Raw genomic sequence first — 21,062 nt, 5'->3', positions numbered from 1 at the left:
ATGCAGGCAGGGCCGGGACCCCAGACTGGCCGCAGGCTGAGCGGGGCCTGCGGCCAGGACCCCAGACCGGCAGTGGGCTGAGCGGCTCAGCCTGCTGCCGCTTAGGGGTTCCATCCGCCAGCTCCTGCCAGCCGGGGTCCCAGTTGCCAGACCCCCTCAGCCCACTGCCAGTCTGGGGTCACGGCCCTGCCCGCATACAGTGGGTACCTACCTTCTCCCTGGTTCTGGCCATTCTCTTCCTCTCTCTTTGCACTGAGCTGAGGGTGGGAGTGCACTCAGCACAGGGCTGGGGGTGAAGGAGCAGCCTGGGGGTTGGGGTGTAGGGTCTGGCCAGGAGCTAGAATGAGGGAGGGGGCTCAGGGTTGGGGCAGGAATTTTGGGTGTGGAGCGCTTACCTGGGCAGCTCCCATTTGGTGGGAGGGGTGCAGGTGGGAATGTGGGGGGGGAGATGCAGGGCTCCCGTTTGGTCCTCAGGGCGGAGATGTGGGGGATGCATGTGGTGTGGGGGGGCTGGGGATGTGGGGGGGGTGCAAGAGTCAGGGCAGAGGGCTGGGGGCATGTGAGGGGGGTGCAGGTGTCAGGGCATGGGGATCTGGGTATGTGTGGGGCTGCCAGAGTCGGGGCTGGGGTCTTGCGGGGGCGGGGGGTGAAGGAGACAAGCAGAGGGCTGGGTGTGTGTGAGGAGGGTACAGGGCTCAGGGCAGGGGCCCTGGGCATGTGCGGGGCTGCAGGGCTCAGGGCATAGGACTGGGTGTGTGTGGGGGGGGGTCAGGGCAGAGGGCTGGGGGTGTGGGCTGGGGTCATGGGGTGCTCACAGCAGGGGGCTGGAGGGGATATGCCCCGCTTCCCCAAGGCCCTGCCCTTGCTTCTTCTCTGTCTGTCTTGTCGGGAGCAGAGAGCACGCTGACTCCACTCCTCCCCAACCCCTCCCTCGCAAGGGCTGGCAGGGAGGGACGAAGAGGAGGAGGGGCAGGAACTCAGCACACTGTGGGAAGAGGCAGGAGAGCCGGCAGGACCAAGCTTCTGCCCCTGCAGGATGGGGCAGGGAGCGGAGAAGAGCGGGCTGGGCCGGGCCGGATTTTTAATGGCACGCTGCGGCAGGCAGCAGCGTGCCATTAAAAATGGGCTTGTGTGCCATCTTTGGCATACGTGCCATAGGTTGCCAACCCCTGATCTAAACCAACAAATATGTTGAGTCTGTCGAATCCTTTTCCTTTGGCCATCCCAGGATTCCCTGTCTGTCTTGTTTCTCTTGGGTTGCAAGTCCCTCAGGACAAGGATCACCTTCATTTTGTCTTGTACAGTGCTGGTGTTTAGTGATCTGTTTAACAATTCTCAGAAGATTTGGGAAAAGACCCAGAAGGCCCTAAAGGAGTGAAACTGTAGCTTAAAAAAGTGTGCACACGGTTGAGAGCCAAATATACCGGAGTTTTAGTCTGACCTCTGCCGTTGGCTGCCCTTTATGTATTTCTAGAATAGTATCACTTTTGGTGTCTAAGTGCTACACTCAGCAATATAAAATGCCCAAATAAATTTTAGTCTTTAAGGTGCCACAAGTACCCCTGGTTGTTTTTACTCAGCAATATAGTCACACAACACTGTCCATAAATGGCGCCAGTGGCTCCATGGAGCCAGGCCCATGCTCAGAAGGGGCCCTGGCCTGCTCTGCTTGCACTGCGCCTTCATACCCTGACAGCCCACTGGCTCCCCCTCAACCATTTGCTCCTGTTGGCCTGCCCGCCGGCTGGCCGAGGGCTCCTCTCCACCCTCTGGCCCCACCTGCCAGCTTCTCTCTGCCTCCTGGCTGGAGCCTAGTGCCCCTCCGGACTGCCTCCAGGCAGTCTCTGCTTCCCACCACCTGTCTCCTTGGAGCTGAGCCACCTGGGACTGGTGCAGAAGACTGGCCAGTCTCGGTCAATTGGGGGGGGGGGAACAGTGGAGTGGGGGGGAGGGGCTTGGCTGGGCTCCTCCAGGCAAGTTGGTCCTGAGGGAGCCCGGGCGGGGCAGGCCCTGGTCTAGCTGATCTCGCCACTCGCAAGGGACCGGAGTGATTCCCTACCCCGGGACCAACCCTGGCTGCGTTAGTGGCTCAGCCCAGCAGACACAGTCACATCCCAGCAGGGCTGGTGAGTGGGGCAAAGAGGTAGGGGAGTGGGTCTCTGGAGGGCCTGAGGGTGGGTGCATGGCTGTGAGGGGGCAGGGAAGATCTCTGTGTGTTGGGGCACTAGGGAGTGGGGGTTCTGTATGGGGTGCTGGGCAGTTATGGTGGTGTGCAGGGCGCTATGCATTTGTGGCAGGATCTGGTGGGGGCTCTGGCCATAGGGAATCGGGGGTGGGGGGGCATGTTCTGGTGTTGGGCAGGGAAGCTGTGTGGCACGGCATGGGCCCACCCCCGAGGGGAAGGGGCATGCTGGCAGCACAGAGCCGGGCGGGTCATTGTGCATCTGGCAACTGCCAGTTTGTAAATAGTGCCCTCACACTGGGCTGGGTGGAGCAGGGCCACCCCTGTCATGCCGTGACCCATTGCCCCAGGCTGGCCCCTTGCTCTGGGGACCGACCCCCCTGCACCATGCTCCATTTCCCCCATGGGGGCCCACAAATATGTTTGGCGCTGGACCCACAAAAGGTTAATCCGGCCCTGAATGGCATCCTAGTGTGTTCTGCTTTGTCTCTACCTGATTTGCAAAAGCTTTCTTCACCATGTCTTTTGATTTTTGGGATTATTTTACTTTTGTAAGTGTAAGTAATTCCTTGTCTTCACTTATGGCAGGTAGAATGCAGCAAAGAGGTGGGTTTTGTAACATACTCTCTAAAAAAGGCTTTGGTATAGTCTTAACTTGCTTGGTAGGTTGTTCCATAGTTGGGTACCCTTCACTGAGAGTGCCTTATTTTCAGTTCTCTCAAACTTTGGGCTAGGCTTTGTTAGATGCATTGTCCCAGAAGAGTGCAGCTGTCTTGGAGGGTAATGGTTGGAGAGTCATTCTTTAATGTAGCCTGGTCCTGACCCATTGTGGCCCTTGAAGATTAAGAGGGTAAAACCTTAAACTGGCACCAGAAGCAAACTGAAAGCCAGTGGAGAGCGCGGTATATATTTTCCCAACGATTAGTCCTGATGTAAAGATGTGGTGTTGTGTTGTCCATCTTCAGCTTTAGATGCAATGTATTATAATCCAGTCTGGGAGATTCACAATGCATCAACATCTATAGCCAGATCCTCATCCAAGAGAAAGGAGATTAAGAGCTTCATAAGCTGCAGAGGGAAGAAATAATTAGAGGGAAGACGTTAATAATTTGCTCTAACATAGCATGTGATATATGCCATCATGTGCCAGCAATGCCCCTCTGCCATGTACATTGGTCAAACTGGATAGTCTCTACGTAAAAGAATAAATGGACACAAATCAGACGTCAAGAATTATAACATTCAAAAACCAGTCTTAGAACACTTCAATTTCTCCGGTCACTCGATTACAGACCTGAGGGTGGCTATCCTTCAACAAAAAAAACTTCAAAAACAGACTCCAACAAGAGACTGCTGAATTGGAATTAATTTGCAAACTGAATACAATTAATTTAGGCTTGAATAGAGACTGGGAATGGATGAGTCATTACACAAAGTAAAACTATTTCCCCATGGTATTTCTCACCCCACCCCACCCCACCCCCCACTGTTCCTCAGATGTTCTTGTTAACTGCTGGAAATAGCCTACCTTGCTTGTCACCATGAAAGGTTTTCCTCCCCCCCCCCCCCCCCCCCCCCGCTGCTGGTGATGGCTCATCTTAAGTGATCACTCTCCTTACAGTGTGTATGATAAAACCCATTGTTTCATGTTCTCTGTGTGTGTATATAAATCTCCCCTCTGTATTTTCCACCAAATGCATCCGACGAAGTGAGCTGTAGCTCACGAAAGCTTGTGCTCAAATAAATTTGTTAGTCTCTAAGGTGCCACAAGTACTCCTTTTCTTTTTGCTCTAACATAGTGAGTGATTAACACTTAGCTATGCCTTTCGGCTCCTATTCCCTATGATATGGGTAAATATCAGTATCCCCAGTTTACAGATGGAGAACCTCGTGGTTGGAGAAGGTAAATGACATGCCTGTTGTCACACACAGTCTGTGCTGGAACTCCGACACTGGCTCCCAGCATAATGCCTATTTTCAGCCTAAAACAAGTTACACAAACAAAGAAACCGAATATACCTTTATTTGTCCTATCTCTTTGTGCTCCCACATACTTTGGTCACAGGGAGAGCAACAAATTGATACAATATGTATTAAAAAACAAAGTAGCAGACGCAGCCATTTCTTATGAAACTAGAGATTTATTTTTTATTTGACTCCTCACATGCGTCAATGTAAGGTAATGTGCTAGGAATGGCTTATGAACAAAGAAATTGAGTGAAGAACCAGAGGTGGTACTCATTGGTAGACCCTCAAATCTTTCGATGGTTTTATAAGATCACAAAATGTTTAAAAAAACCAAAACAACAATCCACCACCACAGTTTTAATTTGTCCTTAACCTATTTCAAAGTTTCATATTTTTCTTGGGTGGCAAGATCACCTTGCAGTTAATGAAATGTTATTTCTTTAATCTATTTGCTTTACTACGCTAATGGGATTATAAAAGTATCTGAGCATCTCAGTCTTTTATGTATTTTATTCTCACAACTACTTGGCATGGTAGAGAGGAGCTATTATCCCTACTTTACAGATGGACAACTGAGGCAGTGAGACACTTAGTGATCTATCTAATAAGGTCATGCAGGAAATTTGTGGTAGAGCAGAGAGTTGAACTCATGGCTCATTAGTTCCAGGCAAATGCACTAATCACTGGACCATCCTTCTCTTTTGCCTCAAAATATCTGAGAGAGAGCAAATATTTCATGTACAGTATGCAGAAGAATTGTGTTTAAAAAAACAAAACAAAACAAAAAATCCTGAAGGATAGTAAGTGTTTGTTCAAGACACTGATTTGTAAAATCTTCATATTTAAATATTGAATTTGGTATAATGCATTTCTTTCTTTCTCTTGGATTTGAGAAGCAAAAGGCTTTTACATAATGCAAAGCCATAAAACACTATATGATTAGACATCTGGTTCCTTGTTTGTCTTACATTGCATAGAAATTCATTAGAGAGATCTTTACTCAAGTATTATTAGCTAGTATTAAAGCTAGTGACGAAGACCAATGACTGTCTTGCTATAGCTTACTTAGTATGTTGGATAAATCAATATTAATACACTGGCTTGTGTGTGTCTGTCCTCTGTTTTTAATATATAAACTCTGGGTTTTTTACAGAGCTTTCTGGGGTGCTGCATCAGTGCCACGTTCTGGCATCAGAAATGGTCCATTTCATTCATCAAATGCAGTATTACATTACATTTGAGGTACACTTTATCCATCTAATTTGTTACTGTTAAAAAGGAAGAATAGTCACATTTAATAAACAAAGTGACTTATGTGTCTTCTATTTAGAGTAGAAGAGTAACTATATAATCTATCAAATATGGAACAGCTTAGCTCTGAATCCTTGTTTTTCTAGGTACTTGAATGCTCATGGGATGAGCTCTGGAACAAGGTCCAACAAGCACAGGACTTAGATCACATCATTGCTGCTCATGAAGTTTTCTTGGACACAATCATCTCTCGCTGTTTGTTGGATAGCGACTCCAGGGTAAGCCTTTTTCTTTGTATAAAATCATAACTTCGTTATGTCAGCTCATGCTTAAATGATAGATAAAAAAATTTATATTACTGTAGCACCTAGAGTCCTCCCCCCGGGATCAGAGCCTTATTGGACTCGGTGCATCCGATGAAGTGAGCTGTAGCTCACGAAAGCTTATGCTCTAATAAATTTGTTAGTCTCTAAGGTGCCACAAGTACTCCTTTTCTTTTTGCAAATACAGACTAACACAGCTGCTACTATGAATCCCTACACTGAATCCTTTTCTCTAGCTACCCCTTTCTTTAAGTGACTTCCTCTGCTCACATGGCTTTCACCAACTCTAGGCTGATGGCTCAAATCTACCACCTACCCCTAATTTGTCTGCCTCTGTCTAGTCCTGTATCTCAGCCCGTCTAACTCCTCCAAGATGTCTTGCCATCAACTTAAACTTTGCAGGGCCAAAATTGAACTCTTTGTGGCCCCCCCACCCTCTCTTTCTTTGTCACTGATCACAGGATTGAGTGACAAGAATGAACATAGTGTCCATAGAGTATCATCTAACTCCTGCTCCAGCATCATTCTGACCATGTTTTATGACGCACACAGCTTTGAGTCCCTCCACTACCATCTTCCCCCCACATCAAATACAAGCTTCAGATTAGACCTGGTTGGAAAAAAGGGAGGAAATTGTAAATTTTCTATTGAAATTTTTTTCTGACTTTCTGAAATGTTGACAAGCTTTGACCAGCTTTATTTCTAACATTTACCTTTTAAGTCCCTAAATATTTACATGCTCTGTATCTTATCACATTTCTCCAATGCTGATTCCTATCTTGGTTGCCTGTTTGTCGACTTCTCCCACAAGAATCTTCACACCTTCCTCCGTGCCTCCTTTTATGTGAGGAATACCCTCTGCAGATTAGAATGTGAAACCACTACCCTATTCTCCTTCAGATACCTTCTCAAGACTTGTTCTTCCATGATGCTTATGGGAATCTGCCAACAGATAACTACTAGATAGATAGCCAGTAGAGACATCAGATGTTTATTATCTTTTTGACCTATGTAAATGCCTGTTCTCATTACCATTGCCCTCATCTCCTCTCTCATATTCATTTCAATAGTGTAATCCACCCACTCTCTGCATCTTGCCTTGATTATATTGTAAACACTTTGGGGTGGGTACCATATTGTTCTGTATAATACATAACATACTGAGAGCCTCCAAGCACTACTGTAATACAAATAATTATTTCCTTGATGGGCCATTTAGCCAAAAAAGCTGCTTTTGAATTGGAAAAGGGCAATACCAGAGCAAAGCCCTTCATGTTAAAAATTCAGTTGTTTTACACAGCTACTAAGAGCTGTACCACTGATAAGAATTTAAAAAGAATCTTTTAGGAGAACAAAGAGGAACTGCAAAATTTTCTTTCTCTTTTTCTCTTTCTCTCTTTCTTCCCTCCCTAGAAGTGGACTAGTGGCCATCTGTTTTACTCCACTCTTCTCCTTAATGTTCTTAACCATTGTGATAATCTTCACATAGAAAAGTGGGTCACTTGGCTTGCATTTAGGGTGCATATGCAGGCACAGAGCATGAGATGAAGCATGTTGCTATTGCAATATGGACTGGCCCTTTTTGGTTCCAGTAAGAAGTGTATTAAAGTTTCTCCTGAATTAGGGTTTTTTGCACAGTTGTGCTATAGGTTACCAATTTATTTCCAGCTAAATAATTCTTTAGAATCTCAACAAATTAACAGTAGTTTTAAAATCCTCTTTATATCCAGAATTTTCTTCCTTTTTACGCTCTTTCTGAATCTTCTCACAGACGCTTCTTAACCAGCTTCGAGCCATTTTTGATCAAATCATTGAGCTTCAGAGTGCTCAAGATGTAATGTACAGAGCTGCTTTGGAGGAGCTGCAGCTGAGGTTGCAGTTTGAAGAGAAAAAGAAGCAGCGTGAACTTGAGGTACAGTAAGGCTGCCGGTGCAATGTATTATGGGTAAGGCTAAGATTTTCATCACAGTTTATTTTTAGTAAAAATCACGGACAGGTCACAGGTAATAAACAAAAATACACAGAAGCCTGTGATCTGTCCCTGACTTTTTTTCTTTAAAATAACTGACAAAAGGGGGAGGAAGGGCTAGGAACTGTGGGGGGGCCCTGGCCATCCTGGGGCTGAAGTGGAAAATGTCATGGAGGTCTCTGGGAGTCATGGATTCAGTGTCTTCAGTGACCTATCTGACATAATCTTAGCCTTAATTATGGGTGGCAATTATTTGAAACAGATGGAAGAACAATGTTTTTTTTAATTTAAAGTGGATGTTTTTTAAGACATAACAAACATCCAAGGTTGTTAGGTACCTTTGCCAAAAGTTAAAAATATAGTCAGAGAGAGAATATATCAGCAGCTTCCACACACTCCATAGAAAGTTAAATAGAAGGTCTTGCAGCAGGTCTTGAAAGTCAGCCATTTTTGAGATGTTTCAGACTGAGGAGTGGAGAGTAGGTTCAGAGCTCTGAACCCCTCATGGAAAATGTCTTGCCTAAACCTAAAAGTCAAATCCCTTTCCCTCCCACCATACACATACATTCAATTGGAAGAGTGGATATGTGATGAAACCAGCTCATTCCTAAACACACACAAACTTACGGAATTCTCATTTACCGTTGTCTATCATATATAATAATTCTTGGCCAGTACATGTTATAACTTGTCACCTTTTGTAGATTCATTAACGCAACTAGTTAGTTATATTTGCTACATAACCAGTGTGAAGGGGATGACAGTCACAATATAAGAAGCTGAATATGTGGATTGTTATGATGAATTTCGATGTATGAACATGTCAGTTTAGTCCAGTTGTTTGCTGGACCTATATTTTATAAATGTGAGGTTAAACATCTCTCTCACTTTGTTCTGTAGGGTGAGTGGGGAGTAACTACATCCGAAGAGGAAGAAGAGAACAAAAGGATTAGAGAGTTTCAAGAATCTATACCAAAAATGTGTTCACAGCTACGAATACTTACACATTTCTATCAGGTGACCTTCAGATTTATAAGGATTGTTTAATCTGTACCAAAAAAATAAATTTGCCAATTTTGTATACATCTGAATTTCTAAAAATCAAAACTACTTGCAATTTCAATATGAATGTTCGTCTGTCCATGATCTGAATTTTTTTGTTTTAAAAATTCATTTTAGCTAGTCCTCAATACAGTGTGTTGTCTTTTTAAATATGTTTTAATTAATTCAAGAGTGGCTCCATGGAAGACATCAACCTTAGGAAAATTGATAGTTTGTAGGTGGATGATATTTGGGAACTTCTAGTAGCTGTTCTGTATGAGCTTTGAAAGCAAGTACTTTCTTACATGATGGACCATGATAGCCTCTTCTGTTAAGTCTCATACTTGTTTCATAATGGACTTATTAGCTCTTTTAAAAATAATCTTAATTGCATTCCATTTACCTTCCTAATCTTTGCAAATGATTACTACCCAAATAATTCTCTTAAAGAAACAGTCATTTTCTGTTCTTCTTTTAGAGATGTTGAAATGGGTAGTGTCTGAGCAGCTAAGTGAAAGCATGCAGAGTCGCGTGCTGTGAAAAGAGAATTATTCAGGCTTACTCTTAATTAGTTGCATTTTATTCCAGATGCACCATTCACTGTGGAAACCCGTAGCTACATTTCAAGCAAAGCATTCCACAGGATTTTTTTTTAAGGAAATTAACGTTACTGTAATCTACCATAAAACGTTAGGGTCACACTTCTTTCAATTTACGAAGGTCAGGAAATTGATTGTCAAGGATGGATTTTCAGTTTCAACTTGCCCTGTTGTGTCTAGTTGTCAAAGCTTATCTGAAATGTCTCATTGTGTACTTTTTTGAAACCCCCTGCAAAGAGCACTGTGTAGGATAAGGACAGTGTTTTTTAGCTATAACTACTCAAAAGCCAGTAAATAAAATATAAAGTTAGATGTTGAAGATTACGGTGATATAGTCTTCATAATGTATGTTTTAATGTATGTTTCTAACTAAACTTGAGCCAGTACTCTTCCTGTTTTGCTGTTTATAATGTCTCACATGTTTAGTACATTAGACAAAATACAAGATGTTAAATGTAGACCTATTAAATAAAAATAGATCAATGAGTTAGGGAGACAGCAGAGGTTTCTTCTAAGTGAACCATGTTCTGCATTTATACAGCATTGTTGTTACCAGGACTGATGTAGGCCTTAGACAATAAAACACATTAAGGAGTTTGTTGTTTTTTTTGCAACACTAAGCCACCAGTATTTCCACCATTACTGCTTGCAAGGATGCATCGTGTCTACACTAGCCATTCTGGCTGTTTATAAACCTGTTCAATGTGTCCTTGCACAGCACTCCTCCATCTTTTGCAATACCAATTTGTGGGTATCTGGCTCATCGTTTCTGACCCAGGTCTCCAAAGCTGGGTTTCTGATAGTAACTGCCACAACTGACAAGGTTCTGTACTAAATGCTTTTAAAATGTGAATCTTGTAAATTTAGCATTTCTAATGTATGAAATTGTTTTGTAAAATTAAATAATACCAGCTCCACCTAAAATACTGATGCTACATAGGTTGTCTGGCACTTCCTAAGACCCTGTTTTTAGTTGCTTATAACTTTGTGAAATTTTAACCCTTTGGGCTGAAAATTTCCATGCCAGATGTCTGCTTTCGGGTGAATTTTTGTGCAGAATTTCAGCCAAAGTGGTTCAGCTGTTTCTCAGATGAAGGCCAGGTAAAAATGTTTTGCCCGTATTTAAAAAAAAAAAAAAAAAAAAAAAAAAAATCTGGCAACCATCTTTCAGAAGCTCTAGTGCCTCCATGCTTTGTAATTTGGCAGGTGAGTGGTATTTGTGTCAGAGACCTGTCTCTTCCATCTAAACTGGCCAAGTTATAAGCCTTTGACAGACTGCAGTTCACACACGCTCAGTAGAGACTCCATAAAAGGTTTGCAGCTAAATTCTCGGAAAAGACAAGCCAGTCTGTGAATCTACAAGGCACCAGCTTGCCACGCAGTAATATCCCATGTGGGCACTGCTACAACTCACTGCAAGTTTTGTAGTATGTGTTAATGTCATCTGGGGATGAATCAGAATTGTATAGTGAAGGAAACTGTTGGCTGTAGGGCCCCTGCCTCATTTATTGTAGAATTTGGAAGGTGTGTAGTGAATGAGGCAGAGGATTGCTGGAAGAGAAATTATGGTCTCAGTCTCAGGACGGTGAAAGTGGTTGAAAGCAATCCTGGAGAACTAGGTTCAGTTCCTGTCTCTGTCAGGTAGTTCCTGTGTGATACTGGGCAAGTCACGTAATCCAAACTTTTCACAGGTAGACGCTAATTGTGTATTCCTCATTTTCTGGGTGCCCAACTTGAGACCCAGGGTCTGATTTGCAGAAGTGGTGAGCACTCACAGCTGCAAGTGAAGTCAGTAGGAACCCTGCTTTGAACATATAAAATTTGCTATAGAAAAGTCAGCTACTAGGTGTTGGTTGACACCTACATTTGCTGGATATTTTTTACCTTAATCTCTCTGTTTTAGCTCCCCATCAGTAAAATGGGGATAATACCACTCCCTCACCTCACAGAGGTGTTATGAAAATAAGTTACTGAATGTTTGTGAAGCACTCAGACATTATAGAGATGTGCACCAGAGAAAAGCCCAGGAGGAAATTAATAATTGATTTCAGAACAGAGTTTGAATAGTGTGTAGTAAATAAGGCCTAGGGCTACCCATTGAACTAGGAGGAGAAAACAGACAGTTGAATTAAGTGAGCACTGTCTGTTCTGTGCAAATGAGGCAGGGACTTGTGGGGAAAAAATAACATGATCATGTAATTAAGATAGCATCATAGAATGCATATGCACAAGGGGTGTGAATTAAGGTTTCACAGGTAAATTTAGTTCTGATATTTACTAACTTTTGAGTGCTTGACTTTGCAACCATAATAAAGCTAGTTTAACCATTTTTCTGTGAGATTATAAATAAAACGTTTTTAAAACAAGCAAAATCTTGAGTGCATGCACTGCAGCTAACAGAACACAATTTATGTGGATATAATTACATGAGCTGCAGTACCTCGAAAAAGAAAAGTAATTGATAGTATAGTAAACATTTGTAAAGTAGCTGCTGAATGGGTTGCCGGAAAACCAGTTGGAATGGTGCAGCTGCAACATCAGTACTTTCATGTTGCAGTGATTCTGGTGTGGGATACAAAGCTGAATAGGCTTCTCAGAATTAGTGCCCAATTGGCTTAGAGCTGTTGCTGTTATAGGTTTTCTATTTTTAACTTCAGTCGTGAAGTCCCTGTATATAGCTGTGGATTTGTTATACTTAGTTTTGCACTTCTGTATAACCATCTCTACTTGATTTGTGAATTACTGGTTATAAACATTCTGCTTGCCCTTCCTTTCGGAATTCTCTATTCCTCTAATACAGTGCTACCATTCAGATCCTCAGTTTGTCAACAAATACTATTGCACACGAATGACACCATCTGTACATTCTGGTGAATCTCTTCTTTTTCCCTTTTCATTCAGGGCATTGTGCAACAGTTTTTGATCTTACTGACAACCAGTTCCGATGAAAGCCTTCGATTTCTTAGCTTTAGATTGGACTTCAATGAACATTATAAAGCAAGAGAACCAAGACTTCGTATGTCTTTGGGCACTAGAGGGAGACGCAGCTCACATATGTAAAGCAACTTCTAATGAGTCTTCCTGGAATTCTGAAGGATGTTAAACCTGGTATTGGACAAGGCAGTCAGTGTCTACTACATACTAAAATCAAATGGCATGCAATAGGTGTCTATGATTTCTGCAGGCAATATGTTTTCAGTCGTGATTGTGTGACACTATAGGACAGAGAGCAAAAAAGTCTTGTTTTTTACATTAACGTTTGTAATATTACAAAATTAAATGGGCTGGTTTAAACTGTTCCAGCTGATCTGCAAAATCTTCCTCTTAATGAAGACCATATTTTATTTGGGGCTTTTTAAGCTCTCTTCACTGTAACTTATATTCGTCTCCAGGAAATCACATCTTAGTTTGTTTCAAAAGGCACCGTTTCCTTTTTTAACAGTAAAATAAGAGGGCGTTATTTTTTCTATATATATTTGTTCTATTGGGATATTGCTTTTGTTAAAACCAAGAGATTTGGATCGAGACCTAATATCCGTATTAAGAAAAACATTTTACTATACTGATTTTCAGTGTTGTGATGTATTTGTGTGAGAAACTTTGTATCCTGGTATGTAAACTTTACATACGTTTTAATTTTTTTTTTTCTCTTCAAGGATAACATTTTCAAAATTTTGATTTATTATTCCAGGCAAATTCTGCTACTATACAAAAGCAAATTACAGGAACATAACAAGTGTGATATGTATCACATAATATAGCATCCTAAAATTGAAGTTAAAACCTTAGTGCTAGCCCAAGTGAAGTAAAGAAATGTGTAAATATGGATAGAAGTGAATGAAGTATTTTGTGGTCAAAATCCTATGATTAGAAAGAAATTGACTTGGATAATGAAGACTACTTATTTCTTTCTTGCCTATTTTTCCATTGTAAATATTTATATATTGCTGTCCAGATGTTAGGGGGAAATGGTTTTGTAAAGATGTCATTATATCAAGTCATTTAAGTATCCATTTATTATGTTCCACAAGTAAAAGCTTAGAAAAATAAAAACACAACTATCTTTCAAATACTTTGCTGTTTTTTGTGACTGGAAAATGACACATTTTTGGAGAAGGTGGAAAAAGGGTAAACTGCATACCAATATGCATTGATCTTTTTTAATTACAAAATCCCTATCCATAGCAGGTCTTGGTATGCTCACATCAACTAAGTTCACAATTCTACAAAAAGTTATAACATAATTACACTGAAATCCCAACAGTCCAGTCCCATAATAAAACAACCCATGTGATCAGAGCACTTGATAAAGTACTCCAAAGCTTGCCTCTTTCCCCTTCCCTTTGCCTCCCTGAACATCTGGGGAAACAGCCTACATTGCGAGATGTAAAGCCCCTTTGTCTATCAAATTTGGGCTACTTTGGATCAAGAGGGAAGAAAATTCCATTTTTGAGAACACCCTGTCACACAACAGCCTTGCCTACTTTAAAACATTGGTGCTTCAGTTTAAGCTCCTCCACTGACTGTGTAGTGGTATCAATGGGGGAAAGGTCCTTCAAATAAGGAGGTCGTTCAAGTCATCAGCCAAGAGGAACATGGGCCTAAATCACAAGTTGTGGTACAAAGGTCATTCAACTCCCAGTACCTGAAAGAGGCAGCTAAAGCATTGAGCAAAGATGACACAAAGTTTTTTCATTTTCAGTATTGCCCTGGTACTATGAACACAGTTCAGCCTGAATCATCAGGGTTTTTTTCAAAACTATAAATTTGCCCCACTACAGGAGGCACTTGAAATAGAAATGAAGTGAGGAGACAGTGAATTAATCAGAATGTCAACTTGAAATAAATTGATTTACCAAGACCTTGTGGCTCTTAAAGTAGACAGAGAAACTTTTTTGCCTCCCTCCCAGCCACAATATAAGATGTCAAGCATTTTCAACAGAATCAGCTGGATTCATCCTGAGACTTACACCACTAATGTTTTAGTTGTTTTTTCCTCTTGGTTCATTTGTTGCAGATCGAGGTGATCTGTGAGAATAAAGCTATGGATTAAGACACCTAAGGGCCAGTGCACTGATGGAAAACAAGAGTCTGGTACAGTATAAAGTCCTACTCAATCATCAGTAGAATGGTCTGAGAATGGAACAGTGTTCTTCAATTTGTTTGGAAATGTCCAGGTTCAATTAACCTCTGAGGGCAAACCATCAAAATAGGTACATTGCTCTGCCAGGAAAGCTGTGCCCTAACCATAGAGAACTCAATTTACCCACAATGACAGTTTCTTCCTAATCCCTATTAGCTAACGGCTGGTTTATGCCCTGAAGCCTGAGGGGTGTTATCCCTTCCAGAACTCTTGGGATTTTTAAATCCTTGTTATCACAACTCTGGCTATTGTTGTCCATATAAAAATCTGATTTTTTTTTTTTAATAAATCCTACTAGCCCCTTGATTTAAATGTGGCAATGAGATCCACATGCTAACTGTGCATTGTGTGAAAAAATACTGTCCATCAATTTTAAATGCTTTGTCTTTCAAGTTAATTGAATGGCTTCCTGTGTTAGGAAGGATTTTGTCGATGCATTTTCTTTAACTTTCTCCTTAATCCCACCCCCCAATAATGTTTTCAGTTTCTTCACTGCACCTAAACTGCCCTAATGACAATCTTTTTGCCAAGTGTAAAATAGCATATACTCCATCCATATAAACACTCATGACTTTTATTTTTCTTCAGCACTGTGGGCTGTTGCTCCTTTCCTCCTTGAGGCCCTCCCCTATATAGGCTCCCTTGATTCACTCCCTGCTTTCCTGGTTCTCCTATGTTGCTTAACTGAGCCTGTTGTGTTGACTTTGGAGGATCCTATTTCCTCCTCCCTTCCTCCCACTGTGATGTCCCTTCTGGGTACGTTCACAATCCTCTTCTCCTTTGCAACTTAACTCATTTTCAACTGCCACCTTTACAATGACTTGCAAATCTACCTCTTCCCCTGACAACTTAGGTCAAATCTCCCCGTCTCCCCAGTAAGCCAGTCTAGAACCCACTCGGGCTTGCTGCTTAAAGTTTTGAGTTTAAACATGCTCACAATGTGGGTACCTAGTCCCCATTAGATAAAATGCTTAAGTTATACACTGAGTTAACGTCTGTGGCTTTAGAACATGACAGGAATGTAACTGATGCAAGGATCTGAGTCTGTAGACAGTATGGAACAATTTTTGAGAGAGGGGAACTGTCCCAAGCATCTTAATGGGGTATTAATTCCAAGACACCCATCAGCACCGTCCCAGTAGAGAGGACACTGTGTGCAGGAAGTCTGGTCTCCCCACCTATGCCAATATATCCTGGAAGCCAAGGTAAGTACTTGGGGACCCCTGCACAACCACCCCTGGTGGGCCTGGGGACCCCATCCTGCTGCCCCTCCCGCCCTGGAATAGTAGAAGCCCCTTTGCCACTTCCATTCTATGGGTTGCAGGGTTGAACCCCAGGAAATCCTAGTCATAGTGTGCCTAGGTCCCCAGTTTACCTTCATCTGGCCCTGTGCCCGTTCCATCTTCTCAAAGGAGTTTACATGATGATAGAGTCCACTCTGGAAAAGGTTACATCACATGGACTTATGAAACTGGACATAGGAGACAATTGGAATCTTAAATTCTGTATCTTATTCTCTCTGAATGTTTGTGTGCTGTTACCATCATATCAGACTGCCACACAAGCATGAATTAAGTTATCTTCATAACACTCCTAGGATGTACGGAACCATTATTATCCCAGTTTTTACAGGTGGGGAACGGAGACGCAAAACTACAGGTTCAGCAAAGCTCAAAGGCCTGTGTAATTCTAATCAATGTGAATAGTCCCATTGACTTCAAAAGGACTACTTGCATGTAGTGTTTTAAGTGCTTTGTTGGATAGGGCCCAAGTCAGAGGTCCTCAAACACTGAGGCACGGAGGAACGTTTGCGGGGGTGCGGCAGGGCCTGGGCCAGCCCCCATGGGGGATGAGGAGAGCAAATGCGACTCAGCCCTACTCTGCTCCCAGCTCTGCCTCAGCCGCAGCTCCCGGCCCTGCCCCCAGCCTCTGCCCCCGGCCACAGCCTGGCTGCAGCTCTTCACCTGGCCCTGCCCTCAGCCCCTGATGCAACTCCATTGTTATGTCTGCTCCTGGCCCTAGCCTTGGCCCCCTTACCCCGGCCGCATCCCTCTCTACCTCTGGGAGCCGCAGCTCTGCTCCCAGCCCCGGCTTGGGCGGGGGCAGGGGGCATGGATGGGGAGGGACATGACCCTGAAAAGTTTGGGGACCACTAGTCTAAGTGATTGCCCCGAGGCCACAAAGGAAGTCTGGCAGAGTGTCATTGCTCTGTTATAAGGCGAGTCAAGTCATTTGATCTTCTCTGCACCTCAGTGACAAAATGAGGATAACTGTATTTGCCCACCTTTGAAAGTGCTTTGTAAGCTACTCCGTGAAAAAGCCCTGTATAAGTGACATTGTTTTTGTAATGACAGGTTTCAGAGTAGCAGCTGTGTTAGTCTGTATTCGCAAAAATGCATCTGATGAAGTGAGCTGTAGCTCACGAAAGCTTATGCTCAAATAAATTTGTTAGTCTCTAAGGTGCCACAAGTACTCCTTCTGTTTTTGTAATGTTATAGTCCAAGTTCTCCCTACAGCAGTGTTGTTGCTGCTGCTTCTGAGAGAAGACTAGTTGTAGTGTGTGTGGAGTGTGAGGTTTGTGGATTAGCTAAATCTGTATTTTAACAGTCGGGTATGGGGGGAGGAATGTAGCAGGGGGAGGGGTGGTCAGGTTCTTTCTGACCCATCAGAGTGGTAATGTCAGGCTAGCTGAAGAGTGAGTTCTTGTAATATTTGATAGGTAGCCCATCCAGTCCTGGCTTTCCTCAGACAGTAGGTCTTCTATGGCCTTCTGGATTTCCATGGTGGGTCTGCTGGTGGTGGTCTGTATCTTGATGTGATATTTAAATTGGATTCCATTAGATAATTCATTCCTTTTTTTTCTTTTTAATTTCACATGAGTGAATGTTGTGGGTTTTTTGTTGTTGTTGTTTGTTTTTAAAATCTGGAAGTATTTTATTAATTTCCTCTGGAAAGGAAACAGTCAACGTTAGTTCATTTTAGAGAGAGGATATGATTCCAAAGGTTTTCTCTGAATATTTCTTTATCAGCCTGCTGTTAGTTTTTCTGCTTTATCTTCAGTGTTCATATATTGACTGCATGGAACTGAGTAATGCTATTTCCATGGGTATTTTTAATTTGTTATGCTCTGTTCAATTTTTCTAATAATTAATATTACAGTCTTTCCCTTTCCCATCCAAGCTCCTTCTATTCCCTTTATATTTTAATCCTTTCAGCCCAATAGTGTGGTTTTCCTAGAAAATTTCATTGGACTCTTGGCAAACTCTGACAAGTTGATACTCTGTTTTGAGTTAAAACTCATTTGTCACTTTTCTTTCTATCTTCTTGAAACAGTTAGCCATCCCCATTGCACCATTTTTTTTAAAGAATGGAATTATAAAAAATAAAATAAACCTACTTTTTCCTATTTTTCTGTCATCTTGCTCTATAGTCAGACCTGCTCTCACTAAGACTTTTCTCCCACAGCAGTACTGTAAGCCTGCTTCAGAAAACATCCCTATTCAGGACAGCATTTAAACACGAGTCAGTGGGACTTAATCATGTACTTAAAGTTAAGTATGTGCTTAAGTGCTGTCCTGAATTGGGGCCTAACCAGTGAGACTCCAACCCTGCAAAGATTGACACACATGCTTAACTTCATGGAGGTGTACTCATGCTTAAGGTTAAACATGGGTGCAAGTCTTTGCAGAATTGGGGCCTATATGGCCTAAAATAGCTGACTATATTCTTACCAATGATAATTTTTAGAGAGGGGTAAAAGTACACGTGTAGCTGATGGGTAATTTTTTATGTACAGTTTTAACTTAACCTTCTACAACATTTGTACCAATGTTGTAGAAGGTTAAGTTTGGAGCTTCTGTTCTAGATCCTCATTATCAGACATAAAATCTATATAATATAAAACAAAACAAAAAACCCACTCTGTATTTTGGGCTGAAGTTTATGCTTGGTTTCATCCAAAAGATGAACACAAATCTTGGTTAATATCTATGGAACTGGTTTAGAGTAATGCACAAGGGGAAAAAAAATAGGGGTGGGATTTTAAAATCCCACAGAACACAGGCCTAACTCGGACTTCAGTTGGAGCACACAGGCCAACAGAGAGCTTTTGAAAGTCCAATGCTATGTAGATGTTTTATGTATAAGTAAACATTCAATTATTGCTTTGCACTAAGAAAACTAAACAGATTTATGCACAAGTTTGAAAATTTCATCCTCTTCAGAACAGCTTAAATTGATGATCTGTTCTAATATTTATTTGTATGTGAACATTTGTTGTTGTTGTATGATTAGACTTCATCTTTCAAAATGTTTCTTCATTTAGGCCCTGATTCAGCAAAGCACTTAAGCAGTCCACTTGACTTCAGTGGGACCACTCATGCTTAAAGTTTAGCATGTGCAAAGGTGCTTTGCTGAATCAAGCCCTTTACAATGTGCGGTCTCTCTTTCTCTCTCTCATTTACAATTCTTGTGTTGGGATGGGGTAAATGTCTTCTAATGTCTAGCATCCATCTCTTCTTGCTTAGTTGGAACTGGACCAAGTTCTGGATAAAGGATTTAATTTTGTTAGAATGCAGGTATCAGTAAACTGAACTCTTCACATTCCTTACCTCTACAGAGGATGATCACTGGGGTTGGAGGAATTGAGACAAAAACGTTTGATTAAAAAAAATCCAAAAGGCTTGATAGATTCACATTCAATATGGGTCTTTTCTGTGTTGCTCATTTATGGTATTAGTATTGCAAAGTTAGTTATGGGCATTGTGAAAACTCAAACATAAAGAAAATGTGCATGTTAGCTTAAAAGTTTATAAAATGTCATGAACAAACCTGAAACTTAACTCTCCATTAGCAAGTACTGATGCCTAATATAAAAATATTTATTTATTAGCATGATTACAAAAGAAAACAACCTCCAGGACTCTCAGGACTTTCATGATCACACGTGATAAAATGATTGGTACTACATGCTGCTGGCTATCACTGATCATGTAGAATGATAATGTTTACTCCTTTGAATGCTACTAATGTTCTAATCAGAATATGAATCAGAGCTACAAGAACCCATTCTGTGCTGAGAACATGTACACTTTGAACCATCATGTTGGGATATTTCTGACAGATGTGTTTTTGCAGTTGTATCTGAAGAAATGAATAGATCTGATGAAGAGTCATCACTAGGACTTGAGTCATTGTAACATCCATCTAGAAGTGAACAATTTGAATGAGTTGTATTACATTTTGTAGACTTTGATCCATGTTTGTCATGCCTAGATGATCTTTGATGGTTTAAATGCTTTCTATGAAGAGCGATATCTTTATCCCATAGTCTTTTATAACCATGTTCTTTTGGTTCTTTACAATGTTGTCTTGGTTTGTGACAACAAGATTGATTTGTTTTTAAAGTTCTAGATCTAGTTCTGTGGTTCTTGCATGTTTTCATTTCTGAAGACGAACAATTGTTGGGAGGCATTTGTGAAGAGTGGTTACATTTTACAGGTTCAGTTGACATTGACAGAATTATATTTCTTTCATCAGTCCTTTTTGATGGTGAGTTAATGGAGGAAGGATTATGGCCTGGTTGTTTTTCTGAAGGTTTTAAGTCTTTACCATTTTCTTTAGATTCTTCTGTTGATAAACGCACTGGTAATTGATTCAGGTTACTATGTTCAGACTGATTTTTCACTACAGCAGTGTCTTTTTTCAAGTCTTTGCAATCTATTTCTGAGATTGATTTGGTTTCATCTTTTGTTGGGTTTTCTCTTTTGTAAATGTTGTAAGTATTAGTTATTACTGGTTCCCTACAATAATAAAAATAAGTTCAGAAAGCAATATACATTTTTATGAATTTGGATAACAATTTAAAAATTATCTTGCAGCAGAAACCTAATTTACAATCTGATGTCGTCTTTTACTTTGCGGAATTAACACTTTGTGTTCCAGAATTCAAAAAACCGTGATGTGTATTTAACCATAACATCTTAATTATTCAGTAGCAACCATGTACTATATAATGGGGGGGGAAAACAACAACTCACTGTTTGTTCTTCGGAAATATCGAAGTAAATATGTGCATCAACACTATTACAGCCAATATCAAACCAGTGACCGCTACACAGGCTATGATGATATGCTTTAGAAGGCCTTTAAGATCTGCAGCTTTTGCTTTTTTCTTGTCATGAATACCTAAAGGAAATTATACAATTCCACATTAGAGGGGAAAATGTGTATTATTAATAATTTAACAATGTGTTCTAAACATTGCTGCAAATAATAGTAAAACATTCTTCTCCTTTTGTTTCAGAGTAGCAGCCGTGTTAGTCTGTATTCGCAAAAAGAAAAGGAGTACTTAGCTGTAGCTCACGAAAGCTTATGCTCCAATAAATTTGTTAGTCTCTAAGGTGCCACAAGTACTCCTTTTCTTTCTCCTTTTGTAATTTCTTTGCATTAGTAAAAATCCTGTTACATTTTTGCATTAAAGTTATGCAACTTATGCACTTTGGGATATATTCTGGTATATTTTCTTGAAATGCTCATGACTATGGCAATTTTAATATTTTGTATAGATAGACTAGTAAGGATGCAG

General features: G+C 41.3%; 2 protein-coding genes across 21 annotated transcripts in view; one reads left to right on the top strand and one right to left on the bottom strand.

Annotated features, from left to right (window-relative positions):
- Nucleotides 1-13,403, top strand: part of TUBGCP3 (tubulin gamma complex associated protein 3) — a 138,162-nt gene extending 124,759 nt beyond the window's left edge. For all 4 annotated transcript variants that reach the window (XM_038405722.2, XM_043501818.1, XM_038405808.2 and 1 more), the window contains 5 exons: nucleotides 5,304-5,392; nucleotides 5,548-5,679; nucleotides 7,496-7,636; nucleotides 8,594-8,710; nucleotides 12,235-13,403. In XM_038405722.2, the coding sequence (XP_038261650.1) occupies nucleotides 5,304-5,392; nucleotides 5,548-5,679; nucleotides 7,496-7,636; nucleotides 8,594-8,710; nucleotides 12,235-12,393 (638 nt within the window). In that variant the 3' untranslated portion in view covers nucleotides 12,394-13,403. The remainder of the gene's footprint in view (nucleotides 1-5,303; nucleotides 5,393-5,547; nucleotides 5,680-7,495; nucleotides 7,637-8,593; nucleotides 8,711-12,234) is intronic.
- LOC119857243 overlaps nucleotides 1,065-21,062 on the bottom strand; it is a 50,351-nt gene continuing 30,353 nt past the window's right edge. For 16 of the 17 annotated variants that reach the window (XM_038406706.2, XM_038407125.2, XM_043504265.1 and 13 more), the window contains 2 exons: nucleotides 20,515-20,662; nucleotides 19,325-20,277 (listed from right to left, as the gene is read on the bottom strand). In XM_038406706.2, the coding sequence (XP_038262634.1) occupies nucleotides 19,509-20,277; nucleotides 20,515-20,662 (917 nt within the window). In that variant the 3' untranslated portion in view covers nucleotides 19,325-19,508. Of the gene's footprint in view, nucleotides 3,251-19,324; nucleotides 20,278-20,514; nucleotides 20,663-21,062 lie in introns of those variants that run through there. The other variant, XM_038407297.2, reaches the window with a different exon arrangement.

The sequence above is a fragment of the Dermochelys coriacea genome, chromosome 1, assembly GCF_009764565.3.
Source record: "Dermochelys coriacea isolate rDerCor1 chromosome 1, rDerCor1.pri.v4, whole genome shotgun sequence".
NCBI lineage: Eukaryota > Metazoa > Chordata > Testudines > Dermochelyidae > Dermochelys > Dermochelys coriacea.
The sequence above is the reverse complement of the archived record's forward strand: the minus strand, read 5'-3'. Positions and strand labels throughout refer to the sequence as shown.